The sequence below is a fragment of the Xyrauchen texanus genome, chromosome 48 (genome assembly GCF_025860055.1).
Source record: "Xyrauchen texanus isolate HMW12.3.18 chromosome 48, RBS_HiC_50CHRs, whole genome shotgun sequence".
In the NCBI taxonomy this organism is placed as follows: Eukaryota; Metazoa; Chordata; class Actinopteri; order Cypriniformes; family Catostomidae; genus Xyrauchen; species Xyrauchen texanus.
In genome coordinates, this window is record NC_068323.1 from 18,728,388 (window position 1) to 18,749,605 (window position 21,218).

The window sequence follows — 21,218 nt, forward strand, 5'->3', positions numbered from 1 at the left end:
AATCAAGGTCCCAGAGTCTGGAGGAAGAGAGGAGAGGCACATAATCCACATTGCTTGAAGTCCAGTGTAAAGTTTCCACAGTCAGTGATGGTTTGGGGTACCATGTCATCTGCTGGTGTTGGTCCACTGTGTTTTCTGAGGTCCAAGGTCAACGCAGCCGTGTACCAGGAAGTTTTGGAGCACTTCATGCTTCCTGCTGCTGACCAACTTTATGGAGATGCAGATTTCATTTTCCAACAGGACTTGGCACCTGCACACAGTGCCAAAGCTACCAGTACCTGGTTTAAGGACCATGGTATCCCTGTCCTTAATTGCCAGCAAACTCGCCTGACCTTAACCCTATAGAAAATCTATGGGGTATTGTGAAGAGGAAGATCCGATACACCAGACCCAACAATGCAGAAGAGCTGAAGGCCACTATCAGAGCAACCTGGGCTCTCATAACACCCGAGCAGTGCCACAGACTGATCGACTCCATGCCACGCCGCATTGCTGCAGTAATTCAGGCAAAAGGAGCCCCAACTAAGTATTAAGTGCTGTACATGCTCATACTTTTCATGTTCATACTTTTCAGTTGGCCAACATTTCTAAAAATCCTTTTTTTTTGTATTGGTCTTAAGTAATATTCTAATTTTCGTGGATATTGAATTTGGGATTTTCATTTGCTGTCAGTTAAATGAAATAAACATTTGAAATATATCAGTCTGTGTGTAATGAATGAATATAATATCCAAGTTTCACTTTTTGAATGGAATTACTGAAATAAATCAACTTTTTGGTGATATTCTAATTATATGACCAGCACCTTTATGTTGTACTGCATATATACAATTCAATTTTAACTAAAATTCAATGTTGTGAAATTACATCTGCCTATAGTTCAGGTTATGTGGTATACATGTTGGTATACATGACCCTGGATTAACTTTGTTTAGGGCTTGTTTTCATGTAAGTGATTATTTGTCATGTTTCTCTTCACAGTACCTCAGGAGAAAAGCTTGATAGTAAATCTGGTCCTCTGGGGGGAGCTCTAGGTGGAGTAGGTCAGAACTTGCTGCTGAGTCCCGCCAGTCTTCAGCTGGCTCAGCTTCAGGCCCAGCTCACCCTCCACCGTCTCAAACTCGCCCAGACCACCAACAACGCTGCTGCAGCCACTGTCCTGAATCAGGTCCTCTCCAATGTTGCCATGTCCCAGCCTATCTTCAACCAGCTCCGGGGCTCCAGCATGGCCCAGGCACATGGTGGGGCCTTCCCACCACCACCTATAACCTTCCCACCTCCAAAGGCTGGCTTTGGAACACTTGTTAGTGGTGGTTTTAACCCAAATCCTACTGGGATCAGGCCCACTACCACACTAGGGGCGTCCAATCAGAAATTCAACCAGCACAATGATTACAGTAAAAAAGCCGGAACATATTTGACGGACACAGAACATCGCTTGCCGTTTGGATATCTGGGAGGGGCTTCAGTGGTTACTAATAAGGCATGTGATGCAGGACAGAATGGTGGAGCAACTTCACAACCCAGGAACAATGCCCAAAGCAATTTTCAGAGAGACATCTTTTCCTTGGAGACCCCAACTCAACAAATTAGATTCTTGGGAGGAGGCAATGATCAGAACCTGGGATCTCTTTCCTCATCAGCCCCTAAGGAGCAATGGAAAGGCCAGATGAACCTGGGCAAAATGGACATCGGTACAGGAGCAGGTTCTGGGCCTTGGGTACCAACCGGACCAGTGTTTGTGGGCCCAAGAGCAGAGCTTTATAACCCTGAGGAACCCACAACAGATCCCAAGTTCAAATCAGCATGTGGCCCAGCTAGGGTTGGGCCACCCATAGGGCAGCAAGGGGGATTTCAACAGCAGCCACAGCTCCACCAGTGTGATGAGAGGGTGACATTGTCCTTACAACCCCACCAGCTTAATGACTATCACGGGACAACTCCTTCACACCTACCCTATCAGTGCACCATTTGTGAGAAGAAGGTTTACAACTTGAAGGTGAGTAGATCACACTTGCTTTGTGAGATTGAAAAAAATTCAAATATTCTTTAAAAGGCCATCTCACAATGGTCGTCATTTTACATATGGAAAATGTATCGCAAGCAATGAGTTCAACGTATGTGAAATTCCAGATACTCTTCAAGTCAAAAGTTTGGACACACCTAATCACCCCATATTTAAATATTAAAGTATGGGAATTATGTGGTGTCCAAAAAATGCAACATATCTTATATTTTAGTTTCTTCAAACTGGGCATTCTCTCAACCAACTTCCTGAGATGCATCAACATTATTTAAGGAATACCATGCATACTGGGGATTTGTTGGCTGCTTATACTTCACTATTATGTCCAATTCATCTATTTTTTCTGTTCCTTTGACTTCAGCAATAGTTGTTTTCATGATATTTCTGCAGAACTGACAAGTTTTTTTCATGATACTTGGCTAAATCAGTGGGCTCACTGGTTACAGTAGGGTGTGAATGTTTCTGTGTCAGCTGGCATGTGTTGAGAGGAGACAGGTTTGGAGGGCGAGGACACAGTTGTTCTGCAGAAGTCAGTTGTATTTGCTTTCATTCTCATGGTCACTCTCCCTCTCTCCACCATGAACTCTCTAAATGGCCACGTAGCGGCTACGCCAGTGGAATCTCTCGCTCTCATGTAGTTAGATCACAGTGAAGACAGAGTATCTGTCTGACATATCGTGTTTGTGTGTTTATGTGTTTCTGTGTGTGTGCTGTTCTCAGGACTGGGACCAGCATGTGAAGGGCAAGTTGCATCTGCAAAACTGTTCGCTTTACACTGAGAGGTGAGTACAGAGGAATATACTATGTTAAAACCTTCATTGATGGATGTATAGTGTCGTGGTAGGGGAACTAACAATGTCTATAATGGTGATAAACAATCCACATATTCCGACACATGAATGGCTACAACTCATATTAGTTGATATTAGTAGCTAGTTGATAATGGTAAGTTTTGAATTATTATAATTTTTTTATTTATTTGTTGTTTTGAGTTTGTCCTCTAAATTTAGTATAGTATTCATTCATTTAGACTCTATATTATAGGGTATTATAGGGCTACCAAAGTTAATACGTTAACTAATTTAAATATGTTTGTTAGATAAATGGTGTTCGATTTCTGTGCCATCTAGAGGCATTTTCATGTTAAGTGAAGGCAGGATGTAAAGACTTCAAATTTTATAATACACTGTGGGTCAAAAACTAAAATTAATTTGGCATTTTATTTTAGCTTTGTGGAGTAATGAATAAGTATTTTAGTTTAGTTTTTCCAATTATGCTAGTTTTTATTTTCATTTCGGTTTTCTTTTAGTTTTTGTTTTTGTAAACAGTAATCGTTGCCAACTTGGTGAGAAACAAAATATGTTTAAAGGTCTTGTATGAATGTGGTCTATTTAAATCCTTGTTTTGTACCATTAATTGCCTGTGAAACTCTTGTTAAGCGTTTTATGAATACGACCAGTCGCTATATTGAACACAGTTATTGTTTTATAAAGAGTTTTCTACCATATAAAGATGTTATGACCTGAATTCGAACTGTGTCACAAGATATAGTCAGCCCAGTTGTGGTGGGATTTAGGATCTAAAAGCAGTGCTGTCCCCCTTGCAGCCTGACGCTCGGAGCAGTGCACTTTCCAACGTCGTCTGAGGGATGTTTCAACATAGCATTGAGCAACACTATGGCATACTCAACAGCTGCCGGTCAAGGTAAGTTAAATCTCCTCATTTGCCTCACAACGTGAGTGCTGAAATTTCAAGAGATTGAGGGGTATGGGCCGTGATTTGAGAGACGACTCTAATTTTAGGATCATCGTTTTGGTAGTGGGGGAGTAGACAGTGAACAGAGTGGCACACTGGCTGACGTGTATTATTACAACAGTTGTTTTTGAATAGGCGAAGACAAAGTTTTGATCATTTTCATTGAAAAGGTTCCATGTTTTGGTGTCTTCTTCTCATAAATGAATATTAAAACAAGTTATGACCACATACTGTATATTTCAATCAAGTCTGTGAAATTGCATATTAAGAAAGAAATGCAAATTGTTCTTACTTTGCTTATTTTGATCTTCAGGGTGGGCAAGTGGTTGTCTCTTCATAGGACCAGCAATGCCCCCACTAGCCCCCCTTAGACCCAGCCATGGCATAGATGGTCTGAAATCAAAGTTGTGTGGCTTTTAGTATCATATCTGTTAGCTTTGAGGCCATCTGTATGCTGGTGTACTCCTAAAAGTTGACGGAAATAGATTTCACGTTTGAAATTTAGTATTTCTCTTTCAGAAAATGGACCGAAAATATCAATGATTATCTTGCTGGTAGAGGCATACTCTATACAAGTTCTTGTCCAATAATTTGTTCTCTAGAAGGAGAACGCCCCCTCCAACTAATATAGGGTGAGCATACGTCCTCTTCTTCCTGGACATGTCCTCTATTTCGATCAAATAAAGCATCCAGCGAGAATTTCAAAATTGGTGAAAAATGTCTAAGATTTGTCTTTGTGTTTTCTAAAGTTACGACTATCTTACATTTGGTGTATTTGATACTGTGCACCAGTTTTCACGTGTTAATGTGTCCTTATGTGATTATTCTTTCAAAGTGCTCTCTCGCGTTGTATGTTAGCCCTTTGCCACTGTAATGGCGTGAAAGAGATCGCCATACGTGGTTTGTCTGTCGGTTATTTGTCACACAACCTGTGAATGTGACTTGTAAAGCTGGCACTTGTATTTCAATGGCGAAAAATTCTACAATGTTCAACTACAATGAACAAGAGTACAAGCCAGGCCCTATGAGGGGAGAAACCCTGGGTCTCTATTCACAAATTATCCATACTAAATATTATGTGACAAGATTTACTGTTCATTAAATGTGCATTTGTCAAACCATTTTACCTACAAGAAACTGGAACAGTTTCAGCACATCATATTCTAAACACTTGCAGTCAACATTTGTCATTTAAAAATATAACCTATATTCCTAAAACGTTGGGACAGTATGGAAAATGCTAATAAAAACCAAAAGGAGTGATTTGTAAATTCTATTGAGCCTCTGCTGTATTGAAAGCACTACAACTACACATTATTGATGTTTTACCTTCAATATACACTAATTTCAAATCAGATAAATTCAAATCAGCAACACGCTCCAAAAAGATGAGACAGTCGATTGTTTACCACTGTGAAATATCACCATTTTTCTAATAACACTTATTAAGTGTTCGGTCAATGAAAACACAAGTTTAAGTTTAGCAAGCAGTATTTCCCCCATTCATCCATTTTTTTTTTACCCATTCATCCTTCGTTGTCATATTGTGCAATTCATAATGCACCATTCTCAAAAGTGTTATTAGAAGAAATGCTGATGCTACACAGCGTTGAACATTCGACTGTCCCAACTTTTTTGTAGTGTGTTGCAATCAACAAGGTAAAACATCAAATAACAGAATTTAGAAATCACTTCTTTTTGTTTTATTAGCATTTTCCAAACTTTTTTGTTATTGGGGTTGTAAATTGATACCTGAAATGCTTGTTTCCTGTTTTCCACAGATGTTTCAACTGGAAGTGCTTCCTCGTTTCCTCTCTCAGGGGCGGGATTTACTTTGCACCAATCAGGGACAAAGGTTAGCACGGCACAAAGACACATTAAGCAAAATGGATATATAAGGTAGATATGGGGGGTAAACAACTTTTTAGTGTTTTGTAGTATTGAAAACTTCACCCAACTCTGTCTGAAGAGGCTGTTATCTCTCTGAATGTTTGTCGGCTGAACTCATAGTGTTGTTATTTTCCGCTCTTAGCTCACTGACTTTGTAATGGAGCCAAGAGAATGGAGATAAGAGTGTGTTATGTGTAGGTCACGCTGTTTTCACTGACTGACAAATTACTTACTGCTTATTATCGCATTGTCTAATGGTTATTATTCATGGGACAACTGAGCCATCTTCACAACTAGAACATTAGGGAACAGGTGGAAGCCAGCAGAATTGAATGGCGCAAATTGTGGTTCACAAGCATTAATAGAGGATACTTTCTGTATCTGTAAGAGATGTGTGGCTGATTGTACTTGGTTCAAGCAGCAGTTTTTAAGCTGTTGTGAAATGAGGCAGGAATGCACCAGGCTTCATTTCTGCTAGACAGATCTGGTTCCATGTGAAAACTGAACACTTGTTTTTGTTGTCTTGGATATCCAAAATAAACATTTTGTCACACCTGCCAATGCTGAGTGATTTGTGAAAATTCATCAGCCACAATTATGATGTGATGACAACATCATAGGGGGCAGTGGTGGCTCAGTGGTTGAGGCTCAGGGTTACTGACCAGAAGGTCGGGGGTTCAAGCCCCAGCACCACCAAGATGCCACTATTGGGCCCTTGAGCAAGGCACTTAACTCCAGGTTGCTCTGGGGGGATTGTCCCTGTAATAAGTGCACTGTAAGTCGCTTTGGATAAAAGCGTCTGCCAAATGCGTAAATGTAAATGACAACAAAATGATCTAGCTGTTTTTCCACAGTGCAGAACAATATGCTTCTAAGTATAAAGTCTCTTGGCGAAATGCAGTTTAGCACAAAACCACCAACATAGTCTCATAACAGCTCATAATAATTCGTTCAAGATGGTGAAATTGTGAGATGATATACCACTCTGGCTCGTTTCGTAAAGGCACAACTTTTATTCCATAGAGACCAATCAACTAACAAACAGAATTACAAATCAAATATTAGCTAGCCTCCTATCCAACACTTTATTTTGAGAAACGCCATTGAACAAATACAATTACTCATTCCATATGTATTTATGCAATACAAATGACTGATGTATGTCAATAACCTGTAATTTGTTTCCTTCGTTTAGCTTCAAACTGCAAAGTTTTCTATTTTTCTGCGTGTACACTAAAGTTATTTTCCTATTAAAATCATGCTTTTATCGATTATATATCGCCACTTGGAGTCCAAAAATTATGAAAAAAAAAAAAAACCAGACACTGTATCTACAGTAAATGTATAAGGAAAATTTTCACCGAGGTGCATTTTGTTTTGAGCTTTTCTTTATAAAGTGTCTTGAATTTGATTTGCTTGTGTCTGTGAGGGAGATCTATTGTTATTAAATTGATTTAAACCATAAATTATGTTCCATTTCCTAAAAATATTACCAGCCAAGAGGCCTGTTATTCTGTATTTTATTTACTCAGGAAAGCTAATTGTTTTTGCATTTGATGTTTGCTAAATGTTAATTTTGGACTTTTGACATTGTGACATATCAATTAAAAATGATTTGAATGATGGATTTAATTTAGAACATCAAAATGATTGATGGTAACAAAAGAAGATCGGCTGTTTAGTGGGGTTTTATTCTTTCATAATCTTATTAAGAATGAATAGAACGCAGCAGTGCCCATCACATTTTCAGCCTTGGTTGTGGTTCTGGAAGTATTTTCGGCATTAATTTCTTCCATCTTTCATAAAATCCTTTATAAAAGCGCGAGAAAACGTGAACCAAACTAACCAGCTACAAAGTGAATCGCAACATTACAAACTTTGATTTTAACCAAAAAGATTTTGAAATTTGAAAATTGGACAAAAAGACAAAGGTACAAGACTATGTAATTATTGTCTTTCATGAGGGCATGAACTACAATCCCATAATGACATTATCAAATTAAATAGAGGGGAAAATGTAAAACCATTGATTTAAAGTTGTTAAAAAGTATAGAAACAATATATATATATATATATATATATATAAGGGTGGGAGTGTTTGCACTATCTTTGGGTTTATGCGTTCAAACTGTGGGTGTATCACATGTTAATAAAGTGCAAATTGCTGTTTTCCTGAGAAATATGCCATTGTGCTAAAATGTTTCAAAAGCTGGTCTGTTTTCAGCACAAAGTCTAAATTAAGTTCCTGCATTTACAGTTCAGAGATTCCAACAGCAGGTGCTAATAAAGTTCATGTCCAAACTCTTTGTATTGGTATTTTTTCACCTGTTGTTGAGGAGGGATTTTTAAGTCACTGCAAAAGGTGCCGGTGAAAGTTGGAGTGGATAAAATGTTTGAATTTGGTATGATTTTGGTTATATTTTTGTTGTCGTTTGAAATGTAATTTGAATGTAGAAATATTCCATATTTCCAACTTCTTATGAATGTGCTGTCTTTGTTTATATCGCTGGTGCTTGGCAGGGAATCGACTATATGATAGGACGCTGCTGGTCCAATAACCGGAGAAGCCCATTATGCATGTTGCGCCCGGAATTTCGCCAAAACCCAATTGCGCCTAGACATAGTGTATGCTTGCACGAAAATACCAAAAGTTCATGGACATGCCCATTGACTTTGTGAATTATGAATTAATGTATAGTGCTGAGTTTAGCACTAGCACTCTAAAATAGGGCCTTGACATTGAAACAATAACAACTGTCCACACACTGCTCCAGACAGACTGCCTCGGGCATAAACACACTATTATTTTCTGTAATGGATAAACATAGTTTGGACTATATTTACTTTATTTACGTACCTTATGATCAGTTGCACACTCTTGTAATTGGTTTAACCTCGATTATAATGCATTGTAAAATTATACAGTACATTAACACAGTACATATACTAAGCTATATTTTTCAAGGGAAAAATGCTTTCTAACACTTGATTAGGACTAAAAATGTGTTAAAATAATGCATACTCTATAACAACATGAATATGTACTTTATTTATGTGTCATAGTGTAATATAACTGGGGTTAAAACTATTTATGTGAAGTAACAATGGATTGCAATCTGTATTATAGAAAAAGTATTTGCTACACCAAACATACATGTAAATTAAACAGTGTCATTGCATATGATAATCAAATAAATGTAAATGAAAATTGTGCTTTTGAGTAAATGCCACATAGTTTGATATTGTGTTTTGTAATGCAAAACATTAATACATTTTTAAGTGTAGCATAAGTGACCACATATTTTTGCGCCACTGTATATTGCATGCATGTACTACACCAAAGTTTTTTGATCTAAAGTCTATTTTGATCGATCTGATCTCATTGCCAGAGAATCATCTCGCACACAATCTGTGATTTTATAGACTGTAGTAATGCGAGTAGCGCTTACAGACAGACGGCTGTTTATGTATGCTGAGTGTGATTGATGGATCCTCACATATGGACGCCGTGAAGCATTGTTTTAGATTATAGTTGTGCTGCTCTGACCTTGTTCATATGATTGAATAGATGTTCTGTCCAGGATGGTATTTGATGCAGTTGGCCAGCTTGATTCAGAAACAGGTCTTTAAAGTCGTTATTTATGATTTAGTTCGGAGGTGAACAAAGTGAAGTCATGGGCTAATGTAAGCTCCTATAAAACCCACCTGTCTTACAGCAGCTTTATGTTGGCAGCACTTGTACTTTGCAGTTTATAGTTTGACCGGCTGAACAAACTCAGACTGGAGTGTTTTCAGTTTAAGATTAGTCATGTCAGATACAAAGGAAAAGTTGCCGAAAGGATAGTCCTTGTATGTAAACTAATATAACATTTTAAATAAAAAAAATAGACACAAGGGTCCTGAATTATATCCATGTAATCCACATTTTCCATGCAATCTTTCCAACCTAGTCTCATAGAATGAAAGTTACTATAACTACATTTTTGCAAAGTGAGTTTTACATGCCGAATACTACGTTTTGTGGAAGTTTCCTGAGTAAATGAACACTGTATGCACTAAAACAACTGTTTATTCACTTTCACACAAATCACGACTTCAGTGACTTTATAAACGCTTATTTTTTGCTTTAATACTCACACTGTTATTTTATTATATCAAACACTTTTACTGTAACGCATCATTGGAAAAATTATCAGTTGTAACACTTGTATTACAGATTCACCGACACACATTTATTCCAATGTTATTAGCATCCACGGTTGCTCGTCTGGGGTGTGGTTCCCATACAACGAGGTAAATCACTGCTGAAATCACAAAAGTACGATGCATCGTTAGAGAAGTTAACTACTGTAGCTTGTCAAGATCAATTGAAGCTTTTCCCGAAACCGTAATAACCATGTCGCACATCCATCGTTCAAACCACGTTGCTTCAACAAATTGGAGCTGTCGTTAATGATGTTACAGGGGGGATGAAGTAATAACTTACACAAATATTACATTTTAAAGCTCCTTTACATGTACTCCAGAAAGCTGGTTAATATGAGAAAGCTGCTGAACACATGGAACGCTGCCTGCACTGTGTAATGGTACAAATACTGTACATGCGCTACAATAGTGGGGTTTCCCTCTACATCAGACTTCGGTGTTCCCCCGACGCAATTGAGCATGTACGCACATGCACACTCTTTAAAAACATAAATGACACTTATGCCTTAACATAAATAAATAAAAGCCATGTTCTCCGACAAAAACCATGTTTCGATAAAGCAATTTCTATAAAGAGTCTTTAATCCCTTCAATGGCTTTTGCAAAACCCTGAAAACCCCAAACCCCATTTTCTTAAATGCATGTATACGTGGTCAAAGTACTGACAGAAATAGAATGAAAAATATAGAAGCCTCAGCGAAGTCAAAGTTGGAGCTTTGCATCCAACCACAGGTGGAACTTGTACCCATATTTGGCTAATGCTGATGCTTTTGGAAAGGCATCCCTGATAGAGTGTTGGACTTTGAAGACACGCAAACACGAAAGCTGACACGTGAGACGAAAGTGTCCGAGAAGTGGCATGAGATGATATGGTTGCTTCAGAAAATGTCATTTTTGCTTTTTCCAAAAATGAGTTTAGGTTTAGGTGTTGCTTTAGGGTAAGGATGTTTATTTTGTTACCTCTCATTTGCTTTAAAGACACTATTGGTTTAATATCCATTGGTGAATATACTGGAGATAATATTCACCTTAAAAATCTAGTCTGATTACGACACCGGGTCAACCCCGGACTTTTCAATGGTAAACTGACGCGAAACATGTAATGAAGCACGTAATTTCACTTTGCAATAATGTTACCATGATCAATGTTCATGAGATCGGGCTGAATCTGTCCATCACTTAAACATACACAGACAATATAAGAAAAAGGGGGTTCAGTATTTTCACTTTCAACCATCCCAACTGTGGAGACAAGTAATCAAGATGTATGTGCTGTGTTCCAGAATTCTTTGAGGGCTGGGAATTCAATTTCAGCCCACAGATTGGTAACTTGATCTTGGGGGATAAAGGCAGGGGGAATGCCAGGAGTTCTGTGAAATACAGAAACTGCCCTCAAAAGCTTTTAGAGGAACGTGTTGCAGTGCAAGTGTAAAGAAGTGTAAACCCTCTCTAGATAAAGAAAGCAGAAAGGAATGTATTTGTAGCACAGTATGTTGCTGGTCATTATCGGATCACTCCAGAGAACAAGTTGTTCAAAACATGTTTCTTGACAAATCTTGACATGGCAAGTTGGAATATGCATAAGTGCAAATGAAATTGGTGAGCTCTGGCGATTGGGAAGATTTTCTTACATTTTGAGCAACTTTTTGAAATGTTCATGTGTAACTGATCTGTAATCTTTCATATGGCTTCAGAATACTCTTTTCTTTTTTTTTTTTCTTTCATTTTTTGGAGTTTGGATTTGGAACAACAAGGGTAAATTACAGAATTGTAATTATTGGGTGAACTGTCCCTTTAAGATCCCTACTAGTCTCTATGAGTTGCATTCCATGCTAGCCAATGAACATCAAGCACTACGCATCAGTGGTTCAATGTAATGCTAGAGTTATGTTTGACTCAGTGTTTCAATAATCACCTTGTTTCTTGCCAGAACCTCTAGCCACTCAACAATATTTTACTAACTTAACAAGCTCCAAAACACTGCAGCTGCTATTTGTGAGACTGGCGAATAGAAGCCACTCAGAGTTATGCTCTGTCTTATATAGCAGACATAAAAACAGCCTGTTTGAAGGGCTATTTCTGTATCTGTTTATGGAGGTAGATCTAACATGACCTTTTCGGCACATTTGGTGAAGAGAAGATCTGGCAGAGAACCATTCATATAATTATCACCAGCTCTGCTGCTCAAACCGTTTAAGGCAGATAAAAAAAGTGTCTTTCATCATTTACTCACACTCGTTTCATCCTAAACCCATATGGCTTTCTTTCTGTTTTCATCTTTGCATGCAGTACAAAAACGTACGATACATTAGCTGTGATCTGGTCAGATATTACATCAGTATGATAACATTTCCCTTTGATCTTGGCAGAATTATGTTCATGGTAAACAGAACCTTTGTAAGTTTCACAAGTTTCATTGTTTAAAGATCAGCAGTCGTGATAATTAATTTGTTTTCATGCACGCTGCTGATCTCTGTGGTACTTACACTATGATACCATAATACTCTTCCTGCCATGTGTAAATTGTAGTGTAAATATTGACCCCCCTCTCTGCCTCTGCACTCATGTGGGCTGAGCTTATCTAAAACCTGCTGCTGTCAATTAAATCCTGACACCTTGTTTATATATGTAAATATATATAGTCTAGATAATATAATATACAGTGCATCCGGAAAGTATTCACAGCGCTTCACTTTTTCCAAATTTTGTTATGTTACAGCCTTATTCCAAAATTGATTAAAGTAATTATTTTCTTCAAAATTCTACAAACAATACCCCATAATGACAACGTAAAAGAAGTTTGTTTGAAATCTTTTCAAATTTATTACAAATAAAAAACAACAAAACCACATGTACATAAGTATTCACAGCCTTTGCTCAATACTTTGTTGAATCTCCTTTGACACCAATTACAGCCTCAAGTCTTTTTGAGTATGATGCTTCAAGCTTGGCACACCTATTTTTGGGCAGTTTCTCCCATTCTTCTTTGCAGGACCTCTCAAGCTCCATCAGGTTGGATGAGGCGCATCAGTGCACAGCCATTTTCAGATCTCTCAAGAGATGTTCAATCGGGTTCAAGTCTGGGCTCTGGCTGGGCCACTCAAGGACATTCACAGAGTTGTCCCGTAGCCACTCCATTGTTATCTTGGCTTTGTGCTTAGGGTCGTTTTCCTGTAGGAAGATGAACCTTCGCCCAGTCTGAGGTCCAGAGTGCTCCTGCCACTGAAAAACATACCCACAGCATGATGCTGCCACCACCACGCTTCACTGTAGGGATGGTATTGGCAAGGTGATGAGCGGTGCCTGGTTTCCTCCCGACATGACCCATGCCATTCAGGCCAAAGAGTTCAATCTTTGTTTCATTAGACCAGATAATTTTGTTTCTCATAATCTGAGAGTCCTTCAGGTGCCTTTTGGTAAACTCCAGGCAGGCTGTCATGTGCCTTTTACTGAGTAGTGGCTTCCGTCTGGCCACTCTACCATACAGGCCTGATTGGTGGAGTGCTGCAGATATGGTTGTTCTTCTGGAATGTTCTCCTCTCTCCACAGAGAAACGCTGGAGCTCTGTCAGAGTGACCATCGGGTTCTTGGTCACCTCCCTGACTAAAGCCCTTCTCCCCCGATCGCTCAGTTTGGCCGGGCGGCCAGCTCTAAGAAGAGTCCTGTGGTTCCAAACTTCCATTTACGGATGACGGAGGCCGCTGTGCTCATTGGGACCGTCAATGCTGCAGGCATTTTTCTGTAACCTTCCCCAGATCTGTGCCTCGATACAATCCTGTCTCGGAGATCTACAGACAATTCCTTGGACTTTATGGCATGGTTTGTGTTCTGACATGCACTGTTAACTATGGGACCTTATATAGCCTTTCCAAATCATGCCCAATCAACTGAATTTACCACATGTGGACTCCAATCAAGTTGCAGAAACATCTCAAGGATGATCAGTGGAAACAGGATGCGCCTGAGCTCAATTTTGAGTGTCATGGCAAAGGCTGTGAATACTTATGTATATATGATTATTTTGTTTTTTATTTTTAATAAATTTGCAAAGATTTCAAACAAACTTCTTTCATGTTGTCATTATGGGGTATTGTTTGTAGAATTTTGAGGAAAATAATGAATTTTATCTGTTTTGGAATAAGGCTGTAACATAACAAAATGTGGAAAAATCAAAAAGCGCTGTGAATACTTTCCGGATGCACTGTAACAGTCTCATATATATATGAGACTAGTATATTATATTATTATAATATACCTATGGTCTAATTTAATAAATAGTCATTTATTTATTTGTTTTATTTGTAATAAGTGAATTACTGAAAATCTATCATAATGTCACATCAGTTAAAAAGTCAAATGTACCACTCAAATGTTTAAAATAAAACACCTTATACCTCAAATTGCTCTAAAAAATTATTTTAAGATTTTCACGTTTATATATATATATATATATATATATAAAAATGGGAAAATCTTAAAATAATTTTATATATATATATATGAATTATGTATAAAAACAAATTGTGTGTGTGCAAAACAAGTGAAGTTTCAAATTGGGTTTAAGGTTTGAAGTATTCTTTTTTTTTTTTTATAAGCTTGGTTTAAGTAACAAATTATGACCTAAAGAAGTATCTGGACACATTTTGGTTGTCATTGGAACATGTCCATATTAAAACTCTGCTATAGGACATCTGTGTGAACTTGAGGGGACCTGACTTCATTCATGCACTAAAACTGACCTTTGTCTAAAACTGGTCTAGTTGGTGTAAAGTAAAAAGTTGGTTTTGAGAAAAGCTCTCTAGCATCATTTATTTTCAGATGCCACTTAATCATATTGTTACCATGATATCCATACATTTCAAGGGTAGCCTCTGTACTGCAGGCCACTGTTTTATTTCTGTGCCAGAAGGGGGAGTTATGGAGCACGACAGATGCATAATGCTCTAAAATCATTTTGAATTCATCTCATCTCAAGATAGACAGAGGTGAAGATAACTCCAGATGATGTGCATCCCTAACCAAGCAATCTAATTGCCTCTATCTCCAAACATCCTGTATGAACCACATAATACAACTGGGATTCACAAACCTTTTACACGTTCAAATATGTTTCAGCAATAAATGAAATTCAAAATTCTCTTGAAATTAAAAATGTCCACCACTAATCTTTCTCTTCTTAACATCGCAGCCAATTACAATCACTTCTTTCAAACAAACGTTACAGCCAATCAGAGCCCAAAACCATGCTGTCAGGCACAACCTAAAAACTTCTGATCTTAAACAATATAGACTCTAGAGAAAGAAGTCTTTCAAAATGTGAACTGTGTGTCATTCTCTGTCTTCTCTCAGTTCCTTCAGCGTAAAGCATTTCCTGGCCGCGTCATCCACATCTGTAACTTACCGGAGGGAAGCTGCACAGAGAATGACGTCATCAACCTTGGCCTGCCTTTTGGCAAAGTGACCAACTACATCCTCATGCGCTCAACGCATCAGGTACTGTACAATTCAGTCCTAGTGTAGAGACTGTATTCTCTACTTCATGTCATGCCATGTTTTCTATAAAAAAAGTATTTTCTTCCCTGTTTTGACATATTTCCTTATGAAACAGGAGGTTTGGGCAGGATATATCAAAGGGTCTCGTCCTTTGTCACAGTCATGAGCCATAATTCGCTACTTGCTAGTCGGTGTGAGGTGGCATTAGGGGGAGGGGCATTCTCAGTCTAGAGAGCATTTGATTGGACAAAAATCTGTGTAGTGGAAGATGAGTCAAAGACTTTTGGTCCATTTTCCCAGAAGAGAAAGACTGTAAATTTTGTGTTTATCTGCTTAAGGTTAATTTCATCAAAATTAGCCTCAAAATGGCAGTTTTGATGCCATGGGATCTTTAAAATTGTTCAAACCTATTATAAAATGTAATGACTTATCATAGTCTGTATCGTATACTTTGTCATAACTAACGCCTTGGCAGGACAGACTGATAATCAGCAGAGATAGATTTAGGCAAGCATGTTATGATATTTAACACTTTGTACATTGGAACCCTGACTCAGATGATCTCTCAATCACCTGCCGTGATTCATTACTCAAATTTTAGATTGACTTTTTGATTAGTCCCATTAGGACCGATCCTAATGGTTCGAATTCTGACTTCAGTGCCAACCAAGTTTGACATGTGCATAAAATATTCCTGTAACTGTCTTGAAGATTTACTACACTATTAAAAAGAGTACCGGTATGTCAAATGATCTATTTGGATCTCATTTGACACATTTTATGTTTGATGCTTGATTTAGCAGTATTTTTTCATCAGGCTTTTCTTGAAATGGCATACGTGGAGGCAGCTCAAGCTATGGTACAGTACTACCAGCTGCAGCCAGCCACCCTCAATGGACAGAAACTACTGATCCGCATGTCCAAAAGATACAAGGAACTACAGTTAAAGGTAGGTTTCACTTGGACAGAACAAGCGGTCTTTGTACAATTAGGTTGCATTTAAACTGCAAATCCTAATGCACAGATCAGATATTTTGAACATTTGTTTTTTTCTTCCCATTTACGTTAATGCACCGGCATACAATGTGTTGTCGCCCAAAGTGATCTTCACTGCAGATTAGTGGGTCACGCAAGTAATAGATTCGTTTTGCCCCATTTTGTGGGTCCGTGTGGATATTGGTGCACACAAATTGCATATTGTTTACGTCTTGTGGCTAAACTTTTGAAAAAGTGAGTATTTTAACATTCACACAATGGCCCCCATTCACTTCAGTGTAAGTGCCCACTGGAACTTGATTTAGATCCACATTTGAAAGTGACCTTTAAAATATGCAAATAAAATATGATCTAATAAGTGCTTTGATTGGATACATGCATGTAACAATCTGCACCAGATATCTGTGAAAACATATAAATTGACCATTCGCCAAGCTCCTCCCACTTAGTTACGGTCGCTCGCTCTGACAAGCTCTGCATAACTCCGCACTGGATTGAATAACGTTGGCTGGTATGAAGAGTGACATTGTGATGCATATTTGTGTCACCATTACAAATGACACGGAAACAACATGTTTTATATTTTTTTTACTATTTTGATAAAATCCCACTTAAAAGTACTCAAACACACATTTCCATTGGCTGTCATTGGAAAATAGCCAACTCGTTTCAGAGAAATGGTGGCAGGGCAACAGTTGCTAAGACATAATTGGCCAGAAGCCCTTTTAAGGCGGGGCTTAGCGAAGGTTCAATTGGTTGACAGTGTAAATGAAGCCCTACTTTTTTGTTTACTTCATGAATGGGTTCCCTAAAAAAATGTTGTTTGCCTCTCCAATCCAGAAACCAGGTAAAAATGTTGACTCTATAATACAAGACATAAATTCACAAAGAGATCGAGATGAAATGCAGGAAGCTGACAGGTGAGAATCACAATAACATATTTATAAGACACTACTTTTAAAACTTTTAGTTTTAAAACGGTTGCTTATGCGTGTAGGTACCTACCAGAACGAGGAAGATCACGCAGTCCCGTCAGTCGTTCTCTGAGTCCTCGCTCCCACAGTCCGAGCTTCACTTCCTGTAGCTCCGCACACAGTCCACCGGTACTGCCATGTCGGCCTGACTGGATCAACGGCATGGGGCCGTGCCGGGCCTCCTGGGACTGGACATCCCACCCTCAAGGCGACGATGGCCCACGTGAGAGAGATGATTGGAGGAATGATGAGGAAGAAAGACCCAACGGTTGGCTTCCTGAGCGCAGGAAGTCCTACCTTAAAACTGGGGACCGGATCAGTTCACGAATGGGGCCTGGAGACGACCGGAGAAGGGACTGGTATTCCCGTGGAAGCCCCCAGGGATCCTCTTTTTCTTCCTACCACTCCATAGATGACTTCTACAAGAAGGAGTCACTTTACAAGACTGATAAACTGAGTAGGGCACCACATCAGAGACATGATGGGAAATCTAAAAGGCGGGAGGGTGGAGACTATCACAGACCTCGACATTCAGAGTCAGACATGACGGATGAATCCAACCGGATGGCCGAGAGCAGAGGACGCAGCAAGAGGCCGAGTCGGAGACAAGAGAAGGAGGAGAGGGAGTCTGAGAATCAGGCATGTCCTCCATATTTCAAATTTAAATTGTTTAATAATGTTCTTTGTCTTTCCATATACATTTTTACACTATATGGGCAGTTGACATGAAATTATTTTGGGAAGATGACTGCTGTGTTTTATATATATAAAAAAATTCAATATGAAATATGGACAATATTATTTATTGTGCAGTTTGTTTGTGTATCACAGAAGGAAGAATATCCAACCAAAGAGAGATCAGCATCTCCTTTGAAAAGCAAACCTTCAGAGTCCACAGAAAGAAATGGTGACAGTGAGGTAAACACCCCCATTAATTTATTTGATGGCCTGCATTTTCTGATTTACATTTACATTTGTGCATTTGGCAGACGCTTTTATCCAAAGGGACTTACAGTGCAACTATTACAGGGACAATCCCCCCGGAGCAACCTGGAGTTAAGTGCCTTGCTCAAGGGCACAATGGTGGTGGCCTTGGGGTTCGAACCAGCAACCTTCTGATTAACAGCCCTGTGCTTTAGCCACTGCAGCACCACCACTGGTTTACCATAAGCCATCAAAATACAGCCAACTAAGTAGCATAATCTTAGTCTCAAACTGATGTGTATTGTACACTAAGATTGCTAGCATCTGATTGTATGGATTTTTGGGTGCAGGGATTTATATAATTTTGGCAACAACAAAAAAGTTATGTTAAACAGGGCTGCTACAATGCTTCCAAGGTAGAACTACTGTAGTTGCTGTATCTACCCAAGTTTGTGAGGTTCATGGTTTTGAAAAATACTCAAGAGCTATGCTTGAAACTTGAGACAAGTTCTGAATACAAAACCTATTAGTTTTACATGTTGGTCAGTTTGTCAAATGTCTGGCTTGCTAGACTATTTTTAGCATAACCATACCCTAAAGATCCATGTGTACCATTGTTTGTTGCTGAAAGGTTGTATCTGCACTGTTCCTTGATTCTCAGCAACTGGATAGTGGAGATGATGGAGAGGAGGAGAGCTGGTATCCTAAAAGCATGGAGGAACTGGTAACAGTAGATGAAGTTGGAGGAGAAGAAGACTCCATCATTGAACCTGATCTACCTGATCTTCACGAGGAAGACCAGCCCGTGGAGCCTAGTCAGTCAACAGTCAGCCCAATCTCCAAATCAGAGCCCCCAACACAAGGTGAGGAGCCTACAATGGACCCAACTACACTTCCACCTCTAGATTTGGTTACAGAAGTAAGCTCCAGTGGTATTCCGCCCAGCTCTAGTGGGACATCCCCAGGAACATCTCTCCCAGAGCATCTGGTCTCTCAACTCAACCAGTTCCCCTCTCAGGAGTTTAAAAGCACTTTGGAGACCTGCACCTCCATAGGTATGGAGATAAAAACAAAAACACCAACATTGGTGGACTCTCCAGACCACAACAGCACATGCGAGAGTGGGAAAGTGATGGACTCATGCAATGATGCAAAAAAGGTGGTGGACAAGGATAGCAAAGAACCACTTCACAAACAAGAAAGTCAAAAGAGAGGTACAACTGGCTGTTGTTAAATCATAGAAGTTGGCATGGTAGAGATACAAATACAATTGTCTCGCTTTTACTTACAGTGTTTACAAGGCAGCACTGTATTGAAATTCCACTACTTGTAATTTGTTGCCTTAATTAAGCCTACACATTTTTATTGTGCAAACTAAGGATTAGGGTTTTTTCAAATACCCTTAACCAAGACCAAAATGTCTGAATGTAATTCCTCTTAGAGCTTTTAAGATATATCCACAAAATTTGACACAGTCCTTCAACCTGTTCTGACTTAGTGTGCTGTATTGTTTCTTACTGAACAGACTTATGGTTTTCCCCTTGCAGACAATCAATAAACCAATCTATCTGACTCTCTGTCTGTAAGACCTAATGCATATAACCTTCAAACTTAAATTTTTTTTTTGGAAACTCAGGCAATCCAACATTCAAAGTCTCCTTTTTCTTCTCCACAATAGTGTTTAGTGTGTTTAGCATTACTTGAATGGTTAATTTCTTTAAGCCGGTTCAAATATATGATTAACATATATTTGAAACACTCCATTTCACCCATGTTTTTTGTTCTAGATATTCCTGGATCATTGCCTGCCCCTTCACCTCAGATGACTGATATCTCTGCTGTTTCACCCTCCCAAGAGCAGGAGAAAGCCATAAGTGAACACAGCATATCATTAGGTGACTGACTCACAACTTCCAGCACTATATTGATCTGAGCCCTGTGTTTGGATCAAAACTTTTGATGCTAAAAAATAAAAAATGTCATCATCATCTACCTTAATATTTATACACTGAAAAGCATCAATGAGGAATGCATGAATACTATAATAGGCAACTAATTCAACATCAATAGCAGTTAACTTCCTCAAATTAGGCCTAATTGCTTCCATAACAATTGCAAACTGTACATGAATCCATATGAACTGTACTCGAAAATAAACAAATAAAAACTTTACTTTCACACTAATGAAATTAAAAGAACCCTAACATCTAATGAATGCAGGTTGGAGCCAAAAACTTTAATGTGAAAACGCCCAAAAACTGAACCAAGGAACAGCACCCAAGTTCGTAAATAAGCTTTCACACTTATCACACCAACCAAACTTTGACTTCAAATGAACACGTCTTCACCAATAACTCTAATAAACATTAACAATTAATTTAAGAAAGGAGCAGTGTGGCAGGTAGGAGGGCAGGCCAGGTCGTGATGCTGCATGCCCAGCCCCTAATCAGGCTAATCAAGCCCAAGAGGGATAAAGGCGACCGGAGGCAGCAGTTCAGGAGAGAGAGAGTTACGGGCAGCTGCCCTGCATGTGTCTTTTTGTTTTATTAAAAGATTATTTATATTGTCAAGCTGGTTCTCGCCTCCTCCTTTCCCAACTTTTATTCTTTGTTACAAGCAGTTAATAGCCACAGTCTTTGGCAGGAAGTGGACAGTGGACTCATCACATTACCACTGATCATGTTGTGATTATAAATGAAAGTTTCTGGCTGTGATATGGGCAGACATTAAAGGCCAGCTGATGTCAGTGGAGCATTTGTCATCCCGTTTTAGAGTGTGAGGTGTGAATTACACCCTGGAGGCCTAAGCTTGTGCACTCGCTACACAGCAGATTCCCTCACTGAAGAGCTGACTTTACAGCCCTATACACACACATTTTTATGGCCCCAAAAGCAGCATGTGCACACATCAGAACTGCTGAGAATGTTTGTTGCATGGGTCTGACATAGTTCTGA

At 38.9% G+C, this 21,218-nt stretch overlaps 1 protein-coding gene across 2 annotated transcripts in view; it reads left to right on the top strand.

Annotated features, from left to right (window-relative positions):
* LOC127639349 (RNA-binding protein 20-like) overlaps positions 1-21,218 on the top strand; it is an 87,888-nt gene that overhangs the window by 59,948 nt on the left and 6,722 nt on the right. For both annotated transcript variants that reach the window (XM_052121298.1, XM_052121299.1), the window contains exons 2-12: positions 982-1,999; positions 2,747-2,808; positions 3,633-3,730; positions 5,563-5,636; positions 15,227-15,370; positions 16,188-16,319; positions 17,207-17,286; positions 17,364-17,979; positions 18,172-18,258; positions 18,926-19,478; positions 20,052-20,159. In XM_052121298.1, coding sequence (XP_051977258.1) covers positions 982-1,999; positions 2,747-2,808; positions 3,633-3,730; positions 5,563-5,636; positions 15,227-15,370; positions 16,188-16,319; positions 17,207-17,286; positions 17,364-17,979; positions 18,172-18,258; positions 18,926-19,478; positions 20,052-20,159 — 2,972 coding nt within the window. The remainder of the gene's footprint in view (positions 1-981; positions 2,000-2,746; positions 2,809-3,632; positions 3,731-5,562; positions 5,637-15,226; positions 15,371-16,187; positions 16,320-17,206; positions 17,287-17,363; positions 17,980-18,171; positions 18,259-18,925; positions 19,479-20,051; positions 20,160-21,218) is intronic.